This window comes from Epinephelus fuscoguttatus, linkage group LG2 (assembly GCF_011397635.1).
Source record: "Epinephelus fuscoguttatus linkage group LG2, E.fuscoguttatus.final_Chr_v1".
Lineage (NCBI taxonomy): Eukaryota > Metazoa > Chordata > Actinopteri > Perciformes > Serranidae > Epinephelus > Epinephelus fuscoguttatus.
In genome coordinates, this window is record NC_064753.1 from 20,920,350 (window position 1) to 20,940,090 (window position 19,741).

General features: G+C 41.4%; 1 protein-coding gene across 5 annotated transcripts in view; it reads left to right on the forward strand.

The window, feature by feature from the left end:
- The first annotated feature begins 202 nt into the window (after window positions 1–202).
- Window positions 203–19,741, forward strand: part of esrrga (estrogen-related receptor gamma a) — an 86,872-nt gene continuing 67,333 nt past the window's right edge. For 4 of the 5 annotated variants that reach the window (XM_049604476.1, XM_049604492.1, XM_049604485.1 and 1 more), the window contains exons 1-2: window positions 203–572; window positions 11,593–11,751. In XM_049604476.1, coding sequence (XP_049460433.1) covers window positions 517–572; window positions 11,593–11,751 — 215 coding nt within the window. In that variant the 5' untranslated portion in view covers window positions 203–516. Of the gene's footprint in view, window positions 577–11,592; window positions 11,752–19,741 lie in introns of all 5 variants that reach the window. The other variant, XM_049604505.1, reaches the window with a different exon arrangement.

Genomic DNA, 19,741 nt, shown 5'->3' on the forward strand with positions numbered 1-19,741 from the left:
CTCCCTCTCTCCCTTGCTCTCCCTCCTTGTCTCCACCCCTTACTCCGCCTCTCCCCGCAGCCATTGGCCAAGCGTCCACCAATCACAGCAGAAGCGGGGCCTGAGGGACTGCATATGCAAAGCGCTGCTTAATATTCATGAGCTGCTATCGGGGCTTTAAGTCGTTGATTAGGACAGCAGCACAGCTTTCCGTCCCAACTGCCTGGCTGGCTGGCTGTGTGTGTACCTATAGCCCCCTCTCCCTGGCTCTCACATACACACACCGCGCACACACACCCACACACGCTTCCTCACATCTACACACACACACACGCAGAGCTGATCAGTGCAGGCAGCGCAGAGCCTGGTAATTGTATTGCTCCCTCCAAGCGGAAGGAAGGACCGAGAGAGAGGGACACCGGAGAAAGAAGAAGAGGAGAGAGAGGAGAGATATAAAAACTTTGATTTTATAATTTTTTTTAATTTTCTTGTTTTTTTCCTGGAGGAGGGTGACATGACAATGACCCGGTATCGCCGATGGAGTCGGTAGGACACCCGTTATCCGAGTGTTTTTTAATGCACTCTGAACAAGAGTAGGTAAATTTTACCTTTTAATCTTATCCTGCTCTCCATCCTTCAACTTGTCATCTTCATTGTCTGTCATTGTGTGTGAGTATGTGTGTGTGTGTGTAAGTGTTTGTGTGTTAGTGTGCTGGTATGCAGCGGAGGTGGCCGGCACCATGTCAAGGTTGTTTCTGCTGTCAGGTAGCACGCGTTCACTGTCTGTGTGAGTGCGTTTGTGTTTGTGTTTATGTGTGGCTGCAGTATCCGGACAGCAGCTCTTACTCAGTGGGTAGAAGAGCGGAATTTCTGTCCCTCCACCTGAGAGCGAGACATACACACACACTGACACACCTGCACGCACACACACACATGCACACACACACTCACACACAGTCATTGATAACATAGAGATACAGTTTCTCCTTCACTTTCTCTCTTTTTAAGACATTGTTTTACTTTTAGTCAAATTCTTCTCAGGACAAATCAGCACCTCAGTCAGAGTTGGTCTACTTGTGTGTACCCCTGTGCACGTGTTTATGTTTGTGTGCTTGTGTTTTTTATGTGTGTGTTCGTCCAAGCAGAGAATCAGAGAGGTAACAGGGCATTGAGGTTACAGGAATAACGTGGAGAGACGGGAGGACAAGGGCCCATAAGAGAGGAGGGAGGAGGAAAGGGGGTGAGCTGCGCTCTTAAATGCCAGAGGAGGTAGAATTTCAGACAGGCAGCTCAGCGTGTGGCCCCGCACAGGAATTAGAGACAGTTACACACATACACGCACACACACAAACAAGCGAGTGCCACTAAGCTGCTCCTTTAGCCAGCGCTTTGCTCTTTTAGGTGAATGTTGAAGACGCTGTTCAAAATGCAGATTAACTGATTGGCGGAACGGACAGCGGTGTGTGTGTGTGTGTGTGTGTGTTATTGTGCGCGTACTGTGAAAGGTGCATTTCATGAAAATGCACAAAAGGACAAACAAAGTCTTAGATTAAACTGTAGTAAATATACACGTTACCCCTTTTCAAACAGTACAATGTTAAACATGGATTTTTCTAAAGTGAAGAGTGTAATCCAGCAGATGGACTGCACTCTCTCTGCATGTAGGTATGAATTCACTAATGGCACTCATACTGTCAGATCTGCATTGCTGTTAATTAGGATTTTATGTGAATATATATAGAAATAAATACAACATGTTGAGTGTATTTTTGTTCTAAGCGGTCTTGGCTTTATAGTAAATAAATCAAAATGAGTTACACTGAATCACAGCCTCAGTTAAAGTGTCCTCACAGAAGAAAGTCGGAGATAGGAAACTGAAAGGACAAAGTCAAAGCAGGAGCTGATGCAGGATGATTTTCTGATGTGTTTTCTCAAACACATTATTGACATTTTTAAAGAAAACATGACATTTTTTTGGTGTACTTTGAAGCCGTCTTACCTTTGTATCTCTGTGTATATGTGTGTGTTACATGCAGACTCTCACCTACACAGTGTGTGGAATAGAGAGGAACATTTTTAAGTAAAGACGGCAGCTGTTGAAATAACACCACTTTAACTTGTCTTTCATCATTTAAAAAAAACTGATTTTTGATAGTTTGTTTCAGTTATGATTGAATTTGTTACAGATAATTTGTGAATGCCTAAAGAGCGATTCTTTTTGCACAATTTTACATTTATTGAAACATTAATAATAATTTTAAAACCAACATTGTAACATTTTTTTAATCATTATTTTTGGAAGAGAAATGCAATGTCGTAAATCTTTTGGTGAGGTTTGGTGAGTCTTCAGAGCAGCCTTTCATATTGAGCATTTCTTCTTGTGAATCAAATGACTGGATTTCCAGAGCAAACTCTGGATTCAGAACATTTTAGACTGGACTCAACCCTGCACACTGTATCTGAGCAGAGTCTGTGCGCTGGTCTTTCAACTGCAGAACAGTGTGGTGTATTTTAAGAACTTACAGCAATTCAGGTTAGAAACATTTAACTCTTGTTTTTGATTCTGAATTAGACAGTAATAAAAGTGACTACTTTTGACCAGGTTTTGGTGAAGAGCTGCAAAGCATGAGAGCAAACACACAGACGGAAAAACACACTTTCATGTCAGACAATCAGCAGTGGAATGTGCTGCTTTACCTGTGTGTGTTTTCCTCAAGTGCACGTAAGCTGGAACCGCACTCACATATTTTAGAAATCCTCTAGATCCATTCATGCAACTGTCCGTCTGTCCGCTCCTTCATCCATCCACCGTTCTCTTTCCTCTGCTCAGGCATCCTCTCCTTTGCTCTCAGGCTCTGCTTTCCTGCACTAATTAAAATATTAGGGATAATGATCATACCGATAATAATAATAACAACAAGTACCGCTTAAGCTGTTAACATAATTGCATTCCCCTCATGCCACCATATACATACCATTTGCATATCATTAAGATATATTTCCTGCAGTGACTTTAGTGAATTTGGTGGTTTTTGTCAGTGGGTGTGAAGGAGACGGTTGGTGGGAACTGCACAGCGGCCGTGCTGATCGTTCAGTCAAAGGCTTGCAGTGTGAGAGATGGCAGCACAAATTATTTCGGTCAGTTATTTTCGATCCTGATTTTTTTTCCTTTTTTTTTTTTAAGTACACGGAAAAGTCATGCAAATAAATTATTTGTGATTGTGAGTAAATCTAAATTTAAATTTCTGTTCAGTCAAAAGAAGGCTGAATAAAACAGTTTGGTGCATGTTTGAAACTGCACGCTGCCAAGGTGTGCCCTTGACAAGAAATTTAAATTCATCACACTAAATTTATACATGCCAGAAAAAATGTAAGCAAAATCATTTAGTTCTAGGGAATTGTTTTTGCCTTTTGTACAGATTTAATGATTAATCGGGTGAAAACGATGACGCTCAATTTCCACCCTGCAAGACTGTTTCATCTTGTAGAGTCGAGACAGCAGTGAAAGCATTGTTTAATTTTTGGAGCTATACCATGACCTTAAAGATATAATAATATTTAGGGGTTTTTCTGTTTATCCTGGTGACATAGCATAATTTAGATAAATTAACGGGCAAATATGAAATTCCTCAAACTTTAAGGCTGACCGTTGTGCTTGTACTCTGTTAGTTAAAAAGGTAATGATCATATGCCTCTGCAGCTGTTTAAAATTGTGGTGAAGAAAAGATCAGCATAGGATTAATGAGAGTAAAAAGAAAACGTCTAAGAAAATTAAGAAAATGTGTTAATGTGTTGTATTTTTTCTTTTAGTCAGTCTCTTGTGCACTCCTCTTCTCAGGCCATGAGGGAGAGAAAGCAGTAGGGAGGAAGAGAGAGAAAGAGGGAGAGAGGTAAAGCTGACTGGAGGGAGGGACGGGGGGGGGGGGGGGGACCAAAGAGAGATTGCGTAAATTAAAATCCTTTTAATCTCCTTATAAAATCATTTACTTAATTCATCTGTCAAAGCATGTCAATATGTGCCGCACTGATTTGTTGGCTGTGTGTGTGTGTTTGAGTGTGTGAGTGTGTGAGCGTGTGTGTGTGTGTGTGTGTGTGTGTGTGTGTGTGTGTGTGTGTGTGTGTGTGTGTGTGTGTGTGTGTGTGTGTGCGTGCATGTGTGCATTTGCATCTGTTTGTTGTCATGCATGGGTTCGTGCATGCCTGCGTGATTGTGTGTTTGAATGTGTAAGTGTGTGTGTGACCTATTGGTGGCCTGTATGAGGAGGTGTTGTTCTTATTTTTGTGTGTCTGTTTGCCTGTCTGTCTGTCCCTACGGCACTCGTTGTCTGTCAGTTTTAGCATTGTCTCAGCCTACACACACGTGCACACACACTAACACAGCAGGAACCCACACACACACACACACACACACACACACACTCATGTATACGGCCGCCTCTCTCTCATGTGAAGGGTCCCAGGCATTCCAGTGGTAATTCAGTCCCGTAAAGAGAGAGAGATGCAATGAGAGGGACAGACCGAGTGAGAGGTGGGAAGGAGGGGGGTTGCTTTTGTCTGACACCAGCACTTAGGGGTCCGCTGGACACACATGTACGCATGAACGCACACATGCATGCACACACATGCACAGAAACACACCCTCACACACATATTTTTTGTGCATTTGTAGCTGAAAAGTAACCAAACTCTGGCAAAAATGCAATTACACATTCATGTAGATGTTGAAGACACACCATCACACACATTGGTAAAGCCTTGATGATGTGAAAGTCTCTGATTTATGCTCAGTCCATCACTTCTCTCTCTCCCCCCTATGCATGTGTGTGTGTGTGTATGTGTGTGTGAGAGAGAGTCTGTCATGGGTCAGTGCCGGCCTTTATGTGTTGAAAGAGCAGTAAGAGAGACTGTACCAGCTGTGACACACACACACTTACTGCAATTAGCCATTACACCACACTGGCCGTGAAGCTAAACGTGTGTGTGTGTGTGTGTATATGTGTGTGTGTGTGTGATTGAATGCCAAAGCACTGATTGAAAGAAGAGAGGGAGTGATATATAGTGAGGGGCAACGCCGCTCATCTCTTCTCATCTCTTATCCTTCCCTCTCTCCTCACACCGCTCATCCGCTCATTCCTTTAGTTCCGTCATCCATACATCAAAATGTGCATTCATTTATTATTACTCTTATCACAATCTATCAAATTATTTATGCTTTGACTGAGAATTACTCGTCTTACTGCTGCGTACTGACTTTTTCTGTCTCATTCAGTCTTTGCCACTGAGCAGATTTGAGCTTTTAGTGTCCAAAGTATGTGGTATTTTCCTTCTTTAGTGAAATTTTAGCTTGTGTTTTTACAGATCTGTCTGTTTTGATATTAGGGGTTATTAACTTTTCATATTTAATGTCTTATGTAGGGTTCTTATCATCACTGCTGTGGAATTATTAGTTTTAGAGAAGGAGTTACTAAAATGTGATTTCAGCTGTTCACTGGGTAAATTATTGAGCTACGCTTCAGAACAGGAGACCGGCGTATGTATACGCATCCGTGTGTGTGTGTGTGTGTGTGTGTGTGTGTGTGTGTGTGTGTGTGTGTGTGTGTGCGCGTGCCCATCGTGTCGTGCTCAGGGCCTCTAATGCTGCCTCTCACTCCTAATGGGAGGAGACAGTGGAGACTGGGCCACAATAGAACAGATTTAGATGGAGAGGTGCTCTGTGTGTGTGTGTGTGTGTGTGTGTGTGTGTGTGTGTGTGTGTGTGCATGAGTTAAAGAGGATCGAGAGAATGATGCAGGTTCAAACGTCTTGTCTGTTTTTTTGCACTTTTTTTCTGTCTTGCTGTTCCTGGCTCTCTTCCTGTGTGTCCGTGGGGAGAGCCCTATAGATTGGCTGCTTGGATAGTTCTCCCCCTCTACATGCCCAGGCCGTGTATAGTATGATTAAATTGTCATTGTTTCGACAGTGTATGTAAGGGGGGTTCAAAAACACAAAAGGAGAAAGATACAGTAGAAAGGGACATGGATAGAGACTCGTGGAGGGAGAGGGAGAGAAATGAATGACCATGCCGCCTTCCGACTGACAGTGAAATATTCCTCCTCTCATCCTCCCATCATGCTTCATGTGTGTGCCTGATGGGGAGAGAATGACAAGCCAGCCCACCACCCCACCTCTCTCTTTAGTATTTTTTTAGTCTGCCTCTCTCTTCCTTTATTTTTTTTTTCATCTTTTTTGTGTCTTGTCCGTACACTTGGCAATCGTTTGGTGTAATTTACAAACTTTATCAAGTGCACATGACAAATAAAGCCAACTCTTGTTATAAATCCTAACTAAATTTACTGTATATTCAGACATCCTGGCGCTTAACAAAGCACATCTATTCTAAATCGGAGAATTGTGATTCTGAAACACATGAGAGGCCTTCAGCATACACTGAAGAGTGTATGAGTTTTGTGATAAAGGAAAAGAAGAAGAATTCTTAAAAAAAAAAGGGTTTTGGATATTCCTCTAGTTGCTCTGTGACAACTTATAGCCCCCGAACTTTATTTTTTTCAACACTGGTTTATCAACATAAGATGGAAACAGTCAAAATGACATGTAAACTTTAAACTGCAATACATATTTTATCGTAGTAGTGATTGCAAGACTGAATTTTTCTCAACCTCGGTAAATGATTTTGTTTTTTTCTTTCTTGTCTGATGTTATAAAGTAGTGTGTGAGCAAAACTTAATCACTCAATATAAAATAAATTAAGACATACTGTGAGCCTATTTGTGTAATGCACAATAAGAAGTGTATAAATAAAAGTTTATTGTATCATTCATATTCCGTGGTTGTGTGTTTTAGGAAAAGAAACGTTCCCTTACAAATCTTTTTAGGATACAAACAGACTTGTTTCGACACAATAGAAGGAACAGCCAGACAGCGTTCCTGTTTCTTTGCCCCTCAAATTGTCATAGCGATTAACGTCAGTCACATGTCCAGATGCATTGTTTTGCACATGTGCAACACGGCGTCTGTATGTGACCGTAAAAGGAAAATACGTCTATGGGTATGGCCCATGTGTGTTTTGTTGTGTGTTTTGACTCTGTGTCTGCACATGTGCGGACTTAAATGACTTGATTTGTTCTTGTGAGATTGTCAAAACTAGCAGCGCATTTCAGTTTCATACGTTAATGCAAGTTGAATTTAATAATTTACGGAAGTCTTCCATTTTTAGAAATATACTGGTTTCAGATAGGTGCGCCACATTTGGCCTTTACTGTAAACAAACTAAAGAACATATCCGACATGATGAAACAGAACAAACATTTTATATATTTAAAAGTGCGTAAATGTGCATAGCTTCTTTAACTGTTTTCAAACCTTTTCAGGTGTTTCGTGGCACTTCTCTTCCTCAGTAGGTGCGTTCCTCTACGCAGCTGATACGCACTTTTCCTGACCTCCGCAGATAATTCATTTCCCCTTTATCCCCATCTTCCTCCACCATTCACCAGCCCCCCCCCCCCACCCCCCCCCCCCCACACACACACACACACACACACACACACTCTCCTCCTCTCCTTCCCCACACACCCCTCCCTTGTGGAGCTGTCACCTTTCTGCACCCGCTCAGTCCCTATTAAGGCCGACAGCCCATCTGCCGCCTGCCCCGCTAACAGCTCCCGTCGCTAACGCTAACGCGCACACACATCCACATCCACTCAGACACACAAAGGGCTGCAGCTCCGAACCCCACCTGCCCCGATGCACGTGCAAACCCGCGCAGAGAAGCATAGTCACACACATTTGTATATGAATATGTTTATGCACTCAGTATTGGTGATTATCTGATGATGATTTTAATGTCACGCTGACACACACACACACATACACACAAATACATGTCCTTGTAAGACTATTTATGAGACAAATTTGTCATTATTATATCACACATGCAGATATTAGATTTACATTTTTATCTCTTATTTGACAATATGATCAGGAGTCACTAAAGGTATATTGTGTGCAGTCAAATCTCAACACCTTCAACCACCTGGAGCCAAGTAGCGAATAAAAGAGCCACAGTTTTGTTGTCAAGATGCAAGAAAGTGAACAGAATAAAAGACAGTTTGGTTTTCATATATTTTTCTATTTCACTTTGCTTTTTGTTTTTTGTTATTTGATATTATTGTAGGTGAAAGTGTGTATTCATGGTTTGAATTTCCGTGTTCTTTTGCGTTATCCTGCAAATAAATTTGTCATTGTAGTTTTTTGTTTGGGCACATATCAGTGTCCACACGTGTGTATGTCACCTACGCAACTGCGTTTGTTTATTAAACTATGTTTATGTGGATATTTATAGTATATGTGACTGGAAGACATCACACTGCCCTGACTAGAGGGGTAATTAGGTTGGGCAGTTGCAGCCCCAATGTGTGTGTGTGTGTGTGTATGTGTGTGTTGTGGCATTTGCTCCCTTCAGGGATAGGTGCGTTTTGCATTAGCAAGAATGGCAACTGTCTCATCAATCACTGCATCACCATGTCACACACACACAGGCGCACACACAACCACATACGCACACACGCATACGTCGCACACGCACACATACTGTGTCATGGTCATTCTGTTCACAGATGGGCCAGCAACACATGAGCGAGTCACTGAGCATCAGAAAGACACCCACGATCTCCCTACTTTTACACACACACACACACCTCACATCCACAGTATGAGCGTGTGTGTTTGTGTGTGTGTGTGTGTGTGTGCTGGTGCCGCTTACATGTAGTGACAGGAGCGTGAAATAGGTCAGGTAGAATCACATAGGTTAATACTCTTCCTTTTTATTCTCTCCTTTTATTTTGTACACACATATAAACATTTATGACCTGAGCTGTTTATTTTGTTGAATTTTAAATACTTTTATGGTTTGAATGCCTAAAACTAAAGCTTTAAATAATCTGAATCCATTCAGGTAGAGATTAAAGTTGATTTTAACTTCTATTTTATATTTAGTACCGTACCAATAGATTTCCCCGCAATGAATAGAATAACAAAGCGCTGTTGGCGTCTGATTTAAATCATTGTCTGCTGATTTTAAGACGCCTTTTAGCCCAAATTTAATCTTCTGAGATGAATAAAGACATGAAAAAATATCCGATTACCTTGCCGTAAGGTATAATGTAATACAACAGACCCTCCCTTTGTAATCCCTCACAGTTTTAGTGTGTGGGTTAATGCAAGTGGCAGACTGGAGGAGATTTGCTGTTTTGCTAAAACATTGTAATCGTGATTTATCCCAGAAATGGTAAACTCAGATGCTCTTTCTAAAACTGCATTCCAGTATTGGTGGTAATGAGGATATAAAGCTAAATAAGTAAGTTACTTCATACTTCCAGGGTTAAATGAATCCCTCCCTTTTTTCTGTCCCTTTATTAATCTCTGCTTCACATTTACTTTGTAATGTTGGCCGGTGGAAGGTTGCACAATTCACCTAACAGCTTGTATGCGACTGGAAAGGGCAGGGAGAGGGGTTCAAACTAACAGCACCATGTATACACGGTGCTGGGTGTACCTTAGTCCAGTGTGACACTGGGACACTCCCCCAATAAAAAAAGAAGTATTAAGTGTTGCCTGTCTATATAGCATTGTGACACCGCAACCAAAGCCAATAAGTGTCTGAAGCAGCAGCAGCAGCAGCGAGATATCGATTCCTCCTATTCACCAGAGTGGAACTAAAACCTACATATTACACACCCTGGCCCCTCCACCTCTCGCTGAGCCGACCCAGCTCTGCATGGAGGGAGAGGTGGCTGTCAGACGAGTGATTGGTCTGTCTACCTGTCTGCCTACGTGGCCCTCACCTAAACAGCAACCCGCAGCGGGACGGCACACACACATGTACACACAAATGTCTGGTGTGTGTTTGTGTGGTAAACATGTGTCTATCAGTTTGTGACACATACCGACATCCTGCTCTGTTTACTGATACACAACGCCAGAGACAACACACACAAGCAGGAGGGTGGTAATGACAGGACAAATCCAGCAAAACCAAAACAACAGTAACTGAAAATAAATAAGTTTATTTTGTGTAATATCTATTTAGCGCCTTGCTTTGCTTAAAGAGCTGCGGGCGTGTTTTGATTTGACGTATTTGCCTTGAAAAGAATAGTTCGTATATCATAAACCAATATAAGTTTTAACTTCTAGACATTTTTCAGTAAAAAGTTTCAAAATTAAATAGAAATAATAAAGGTTTTTCCTCTTTTTAGGCCCATTTTTGAATGAGCTAGCATAATTATTTTGCAAAAAAAGATACAAATGCTCAAAATGCAAAGCACAGGGATGCCTCAGGCGTCGCCGGCAGGCATCTCTTATGCATTATTTTAGAAGGATCACTTTATTACCAGCTGTGTTTTGACATCTGTTCTCCACTCTGAATTGGTCTTTGTATTTTCTATATTTTTTTCCACCTGTAATAAAGTGCTTTTCTTCCCAGCAGCCCCGCTCCACTTTCCCCTGATAGTTGTGTTTAAATGTAGGCCACCCAGCCAATTTTATTATCAACTCTGCCCTCTATCCTCCTCTTTGACGTCAGCTATAAGCACTGTCCCTCTTTCCTGGTACTGCGTGTTGTTTAATTTATTTATTTTTTGCAGTGGATGATTTTGATTCTGTTGCCCGCGGTGACCTTATCACCCCGGCGACAGCTCCTCCCCTGACGACAGTGCTGGGTTTGATTGACGGATAGCGGTCCCTCCTCCGGTGCTTTTTACTTTTATGCTCCCTCAGACTGAAAGCCTTTTCGCAAGGCTAAAACTGGTAAAACTCCTCTGACGTTGGACGCAGCCGGGGTGTGCTTCAGTTAGCAGCCTGACCCGTCCGCCAATGTGCGCACAGATGGACGTATCTGACAGAAATTTGTTAACACGTTCCAAGACAAAAGTCTCATGTACAGGTTTAAAGTCACAACCCTTCGTCTGTGCATCTGTCTGTCTGGCTGACAGCTGTCTGTCTGTCTGTCTGCCTCTTGGTGCTCTCAGCATGTCAGCCTGTGCATCAGTCGTCTTCGAACATGACCGCCCACATTACTACCCGTCTCTGTCCTGCCTGTGCTAAGTAGTTGCATACTCGTATAACTTTTTTCATCTTCCATAGCTGTTTGATAAATCTTCTGCAGACACACAGACTAGCAGACAGTGTATGTTTGAATGTGTGTGTGTTGTGTGCATTACTGCGGTTGTAACACATGACATTGTCCCCAGTCCATTTGCCTCACACTGCATTTACTCAACTTTTTTGTTTTGTTTTCCTGTCTGTGAGCTTTTTTCCTGCATTTTCTATTCATGTTGCTGTCCATACCTGTTGTAAAGAAAATTCTCTATGTTTATTCAAGTTGCATTACATGATTTGCATTATTTTAACGTCTCCTGTTTACATTTTAATAATTTTATAGTGTTTTTTAACAGATTTTGTATCTTTAAGTCGATAGTAAAATATTTTGCTAGGAATTTAAACACTGCAAAGTGATATTAGAGAGGCCATGTCTCAGCTGCTCTTTCACATCTCATCTTTTTTCCTGCTGCACTGGCTGTATTTTCACCCCTCCTTCTCTCACTTTGTTCCCGCCTACAGAATGAACTTATCGAAGGGGCCATTGGTGAACAGCAGCAGTGACGATAACTCCAAGTCAACCTATAGTAAATGCGGTGCTGGCGTCTGGAGGATGCACCAGAGCTACGATCCACTAGAGGCCAACCACATGAGAGACGCACATGCCCTCTACAACCCCAGGTAAGACAAAACGATGAGCAGACTGAAGACGCACGGAAAGAAAGGGAAAGAGCGACAAACGTAAAAGGAGAAGAATCTATGAATCAGTTAGGTTCAGTTTTTACACAAAAGCCACACTTGACCTCTATAAACCGCAGATGAAAGAGAAAGAAAAGGCAAGCACTTTGAGACATCAAATGACAGTTTTTAGTGGCTCGTGTGTGTGTGTGTGTGAGAGAGAGAGAGGAGAGAGGCATAGCGCTAAGAGAGCTAGCTCCTCTCCACAATTTCTCAAAAAGGGGGTTTTACATTTGTCTCCTCCTAATTTTCATCAATTTATTTTATTTTATTCATTTACATCAGATATTTATCTATTTTTCCTTATTCCATGACAGCAGGCTGTAGTTTTTATGAGAACAGTATTTGAAATATGCTGCTTTGCTTTTGTGTCACCACATGCAAAAAGCAAAATTACTTTATGTAATAAGCAGATTTATCTCCTTAAAGGTAAAGCCAGGAGCAAAGCAGGTTCAGCAGTCTGTATTTTATTCGATTTTTTAAAAGTTAATTTATGTATTCAGTTTTAAAAATCCCCGACCACGAGTTCCAAGAGTGACCGCTAAGTTTCCACATTATTACACACCTTAATCAGTTATTTCTGGTGTGGAGATGGGGTTGTCCATGAAGTGGCCCAGTCTAAAATTTAAGGCTCCCCTCTATGTTTGATTCACTTTTTGAAAAACATTTGATAAGACTAAAAAGATTTCAAAAACACATGGGAAACAAAGTGAGGAGAAAGGGCTTTTTTTGTTGCCTTATTATAATAGTTTCCTTGTGAGTGTGCGTGTGTGTATGCGAGATGCGTTCGCTACCATTTCTTTCTAACATGTTTCCCTGAGTGTCCAAAGGCAAGTATTTTATTTTTAAAATAATGCACTGATACTGCTGCATGTGTTTTTTCTTTACCTGCAGCACTTTCTTTGTTTTGCCATATTTTACAGTATATATGGAATATCACAAGAAAGTGGGATTCAACTTCTGGCTCAAGGACACTTCAGTAGTGCAAATACGTCGCAGCACAGAGGCTTTAAATCATATCATTCGGTTGAAGGACAGTCACTGTTACCATTACAGTAATCCCCCATGCCATCTGCATGTGCAATAAAGCATGAAACGCTTTAACCAAAGTGAAATTTTACTTTAAAGCTCTCCAGCGGAAACCAGTTCTGGGTTTGTGTTGACTGAGGCAGGTGAAACTGAGTGCTGCTGTGGTCCATTTTTAGAACATAAACTGTAAATATGCTGCTTGTTTCATGTTAAAACACAGCAAGTGTGTGACGCATGAGACACAGACAGACTTTGTCTCTCTTCGTATTCGTTCTCCCTCTCTGCCACTTCCTCTGTCTGTCTTTTAATCAGTCAGTTTCTCCAGATAAGAGACACAGCCACATGCCCAGATTGCAAAACTGTAATTGTAAGTGTGTTTTGTACATAATGAGCATGATGCCGGCTTATTGCACATTATATGCAAATGAGTATGTGACAGTTGAGCTTACAGCTATATGTTTGTATTTTATTATATATTTTCTCTCTTGAGAACGTCGTGACCGAGCACTGCCAATGATATGACAATATTAGATGCCATTGGAGCTCAAATAAGCCTTCCAAAAACTTTCTCTATCGATCTGTGCTGATGAGTTTCAAACTATTTGGTGTGTTTAGACAGTCACTCTGTTTGTTTGTGACCAAACAACATTATGCTGCATGATGTCACATGATCACCTTAATGAACATTACTATCATATTGTGTTGTTATTGTTGTTGTGTTATTGTAGCCCATTAGAACACTATTGATTTGTGCATTGTTAGGCTTTTGCAGAATCCTGTGATTTTACGTGTGTGTGTGTGTGTGTGTGTGTGTGTGTGTGTGTGTGTGTGTGTGTGTGTGCACAATAGACTGGGGAGTCTTAGTCCAATAGGATTTCAGGGTTAGTCTGGGTCAAGCCAATTAGAGGTCTGGCAAGCCATTCTCACGCAGTCTCTCAACCAATCACCAAGAGGAGTGTTACTAGCACAATGTGAGTGTGTGTGTGTATGTTGGCAAACAGTGAAGTCTGGTGATGAGAGGTGTAAAGGTTTGCCAGAGGCTAGGGAGTCACGCCATGGCTTGAAGTCACACAGTTCCATTTGCACACACAAACACATACACACACACACTCCACTCCACATTGGGGAACATGATTTGAGCTGCACTGCTTTTTGGACCAAGTTAAAACAAACTACAGTCGATGTTGTAATAGCGAATTCAACTGCCAAAATTAGACCTGACCTCAGATGTGACACGACTCAATTTAAGAATTTATGTGGTTCAGGTGAAACCCTGAATGGCTCTGTCCCATTCAGAGAAACAGTATGCAGTGTACCAGGAACCTGAAACCAAACCAGCTAAATGGAATTCAGACATCACCGATTTAATTTATTTACACCAGATCTTTTCCTACTGTGACATGACAACATGTCATAATCAATAAAAAAGGGCCCATACTTTTAAAAAACTACTAAAAAGGGCATAAAAACAAAATAGATAATCAGGCACTAAATGATAAAGATGAAGGTAAATACCAGTCACCTCATCTCAGCTCACCGTCTCACACAAATACGCACACACATATGCGCACACACACACACACACACACACACACACACACACACACACACACAGAGTTAAGATCACATGAACATCCCCTCCAGGATATCTGACCTCAGACTGTGTTGATTGGATTTGGTCACATAATAAACATAAACACTCTGTCACACACATGCACGCACTCAAAGGAAAAAACTCCCAACATCAGTATTAATGTAATCGACAGGAAGGCAATCCAGACGCTCCAAAAAAATCTAGAAAAACAACCAAGGAGTTATTAAAAAAGCTTTTATTGTAGTGGCTAAATCATTAAAAGAGCCAACATGTTTCCACCACTACAGGTCTTCAGGGCTTTCAAAACATACAACACAGGTATGGCCCCACCTGTATAGTGGCAGGAACCAAACAAAGGCCGTCACATGACCTATATAACGGCATGACGTGAAACAAAGAGACAATAATGAAAAAACAGTTAACAGAACTCAGAAAAAAAAAAAATATATATATATATATATATATATGTGTGTAGATATATATATATATCTGTCTTAAAAAGCCTTTTGAATATTTCCTTCCTCGTTTTTCTGTATTTTTTCGGAGTGCCTGGATTGCCTTCCTGTTGATCGTGTTGTTACCCGTTCTCCATGAGCACCTGACACAAGAATTTGATCTACATTTGTATGTACAGAGCAACCAGTCGTCTCTCTCTTTTGACAGTATTTATGTACTTACGGACAAAATATTAAGATATTTAAAAATGCAGCTAAGCTAATATTTTTTAATAACTATATTTTAATTTTAAATTTTTACCATTGAAAATGGCATTCTCTTGTAAAATCCAACAAAAAGTTGAATTGTTTTACATAAGAAATAATATAAAAAGCTTTTTTTCTGGAGCTTTTGCTCAAATTAAAACTTTTTTTTTTTCCCCAGTTCTGAAGAAATTCCTAATTTGTTTTTGGAGAACTGCAGTTTTCATTGGACAGCAACAATATTATTCCTCTTTTTATTTAGGCCATCAAACCATGGGAATGTGATTAATGTTGGGCAGCCAGGGTGCGCTTGAAACACACACACACACACACACACACACTCACACACTCACACATTGCTGTAAACTGAGCCCAATGTAATCATAATGATAAAGCAGATTGCCTTAACACACAGATGGGCCTCCCAACAGCTCTGTGTGTGTGTGTGTGTGTGTGTGTGTGTGTGTGTAAGTGTGGACAACGCTGATTGGATTGCAGATTTATAGAAGAGGATTACTGCTGGAGCAGAGAGAGAGAGCGAAAGAGAAAAAGAGAGAGAGAGAGGGTTTCAGACACTCACCTCTCATTAACTTCCACCCCCCTCACCTTAACTCGCCTTATTCTCAGTCATGGATAAACACACACACACACACACACACTCAAACATGTACAGTGGAGATGCTGTGTCGATACACCTCCTTATTTTCCACGCAATGTCAAGTTGATGCTTATAATTCAGTTTTGCCATTAAATGTGACGGGGTATTTAAATTCATGTAATTTGCGATTGTGACTTTTTAGGAAAGAACAAATTAAAACCATGTGAACGCAAAGCTAATGTGAACAGTTTGTGTCAGTGGGTTAAACTGTAATATAACCAAATTCTTTTAACAATTCACACAATGGCAAGATGAGATACATTTGGTATATCATTGTCACAAGTTCATGCACTGGTGCCATTTTTTATAACTGAAGGAAGTGCAAAGAGAGGAAAATAAAGAGGAAAATGTAATGTCCAAATACACTTAATTGAATTAAGACAGGCTGATGTCGACGCTGTTGACAATGGAAAGATAGACAGTCAGTCAAAACCAGAATGTAAAATAAACAGGAAGAAGCAGGTAGGTGAGAAAGAGACAGAGACAGACAGAGAGGGAGAGACAGTGGGCACTCCAGCAAACCTGATTATGACTGGATGTGAATTAGATTCCCTAACAGATGGTCCAGGAGCGAGGCTGTAAGGTGCATCAGCCAGCAGTGAGGGGAGGGAGAGGGGGGAGGAAGGAGGGCAGGAGGAAGGAGAGGGAAGATCAGGCGACGAGGCAGAGGGGACGAGTGTCAACAGCAGCTGGTGACAATACAGATCAATTCAGCTTGTTTTTTAATACATTTGTGTACCGTGGGAGGAAATTTAGTATTTCAAGACATCATTCACGACATTCACTTTGTTCTTTTGACCCACAGTACCTGACTGACACATGATGTCATCGTACAGTAAAGTAATGAGCTGCACGTTTATCAGTAATTCCCAAATGTTAAGTTTTTTCTTTGTGTTTTTAAATGTGTTATATACAGAGTATTGTAGCCTGAATTGAAAAGTAAGCTGTGAACTCAGCCCTCTTAGGATGGATTTCCTCCATTTTTACAGATGCCGTGCATTATTGTACATACTCGGGCTCTGCTTCTCCCCCTCTCCTCCTGTGATGGATAGGTGTAAATCATCACAATCCTGTAGTGACAGCCCAATTTCCCCAAATCTGATCTGCTTAAAGAATGCAGCTTTGACGCTCTGCTCGCTTATGTCTCCTCTCCTCTCCTCAGCTACATTTCTTTCTCTCCTTTATTCCACTTTTCCCCTCATTTTCTCAGATCCAACATTACTTCACCCTCTCTCTCTATCTCTCCCTTTCTGTCTCTCCTCTCTTTCGCAGTATTGCGCTCTCTGTTCCCATTCCTTCCTTGTCTGTTTCCCTCTTCCTCCCCTCCCCTCACTCTCTGCCTCCGTCCCGTGTCACATTTGAAAGCCCTGTCATATTTACTAGAGTGGAAATCCTCTTTCACCATCTGCTTAATAAAATGTGTTTTTAATCCGTTGGGGGGTTATTTTGTTTTTTTAAACACTTTTTTTTTATTATACTTCTGCGCAATTTCATTTGATACAGCACCTTGCCCAGGTCTCTATCAGTCTGAGTATGAGAGAGAGGAGCATAGGAAAGCTCTCACTGTACACGTATGGATGAATGTGTGCGTTTCGGTGTGTGTGTGAATGCGTGTGTGTCAGCCACAATGGCACACAAAAGTGTCGGTAAGTGTTTGGAAGGGCTGTTGCACCCCTAATGCTTCGCGATAACACTGCTAATCCACACACACACACACACACGTAGAAAGAGAGACGAACGCTAACCTTGATCAATGACCTTTCTTTTATAAAGGAAGCAGCCTACACAGTGTATATCCCTTATACCCCTGCACACACGCTACCTGCCAACGTCATGTGAATGCACAGCGTGAATGTGTTCAGTCATGTCAAATTTATTGTTCATAACAAATTAAATATTTATGATTAATTTGTTCATCATGTTTTCATAAAAAGGAGGATTGGTAATTTCACATTTGCCACATGCTTCTATAAAAGGTTTACCTAACAAGAGGATGCATTCAATAATTTCATTGATTTCCACTCTTCAGCCTTTTACAGTAAAAGGCTCGAGGTCACGACAAGTACATGGTGTGCAATTTAGTCTGCCAAGTCCCAAAATAGAGCCGAATTAGACCTCTAATTTGCGGTAATTTATTTATTTGATTATTCAGTGGATAAATACCTGAGCACAGCCAACAGACTGACTGTACTTGTGATGTGCAGGGTGCCGGACGGTGCTGTTTTAGAGGTTTGAAGCACTGTTCTTACAGTAGACACCCACCCTTACAAACACAATGACACACGGCAGATAAAGGAGACAGAAAGAGAGAGGGGGCAAAGAGAGAGGGAGACAAAAAGAGAGGTAAGGAGAGAGAGAGACATGGTGACAAAGATAGTGCCTGGCAGCAACACACTTATCAGCTACTGCTCCGCAAGAAAATGACCTAAATCATCAAGATTCCCATCTGACACACACACTCACACACCTACACGCACACACACACAGGGTTAGCAGTGCACTGCCTTCACGTTTTTTCCCTGAACAAGCTCAACCTCTTCATATCTTTCCACTTAAATAACTACACCAACGCAGTCAGACTCTCAAATCTAAATCATCCTTTATACAGACCAGGGGAGACTTTGAGAGGAATTCCCTTAAAAATTTGGGATATAATCACCTTTTATGAGAAGAAAAAAGACTGACTGGAAAAAAGGAACGAGAAGAAGATGAAACAGTTTTAACAGCAGCACTGTGTGATGATTGAAGACATATGAAATGTATTGATGTCACCAGACTCAACATGATATTCCTGAATAGTTTGCAGTCTGCAGTTTGGAAAGCACATAATTCTTAATCAATCGTGTTTGGCCGAGCCTGCCCTGTGTGTGCCATCTCCCACTGTTTATCCATTCACATCTAGAGAGTGTGTGGTTGTGTTCCTGTGTGTGTGTGTGTGTGTGTGTGTGTGTGTGTGTGTGTGTGTGTGTGTGTGTTAACTTTAGAAACCCCAGGATGCATCATAACAGCTTTAGCCCCACTGGTGTGTCTCTGTTAGTCCTACCCAATTCATTTCACACCTGTGTATGTGTTTGCGGATAGTTGTGCACAGCGAAGGTGTGCGCAGGTCTGTTTGTTACATTCAAATTCATACCTAGAAGGAGTCGTAGTGTCTAAACACACACACAGGCACACACACTCAGGAATATAGACACACACGCTCACGTTTCCTCTCCTCTGCCGGTCTTTACAGCCCGACAGCCCATTGGGCAGAATGTGTTTTAGCCATTATCACATTGATTGTATGTAATCAGGGGTTTATTCTGCAGCCAATGAAGTGAATTACAGGTTTCCTGCCCGACTAACACTGTAACAATTGATCTGCTCCCTGGTGTGTGTGTGTGTGTGTGTGTGTGTGTTTGTGTATTTGTGCGGGGTGTAAGGTGGTGTGTGTGACAGGGTGCGGATGCACGAGAAAAGAGGGAGAAGCAATGATAGAGTGTGTTTGTGTGTGTGAGAAGTAGAAACGGCGAGAGAGAAAGAGAGACTGAGACCCAAAGAGAGCAGGAAAGAGGGCGAGAGGGAGCTCAGTAGGAGGGAGAGTGGTTTAGATTGACTGTCGCTGCGTGAGTTTTTATTTTTTATTTTATTCATTTTTGTCCCTGAAAACAACTATAATCATCGACACACTGTGAGTTTATGGAGCTCAACTCGAACACACACACACAGTTCCACAAACACATGGCAGCACACAGATTGTTTTCCTTGTGTTTCTCAGGCTTAAGCTGCACACACACCTTACAGAGTGCACATTTAAAAACACAGATTCAATTACTACTTACTCAGGAAATGGCACACATAATGACACACATGAAAAGGATTTTTTTAATGTGCATTTTTACACGTTTGTTTGAGTTTTTCTCTGCTCTGATCCAACACTTCAGCCCCCAGGAAACAGTATATGTGTCCCCACTG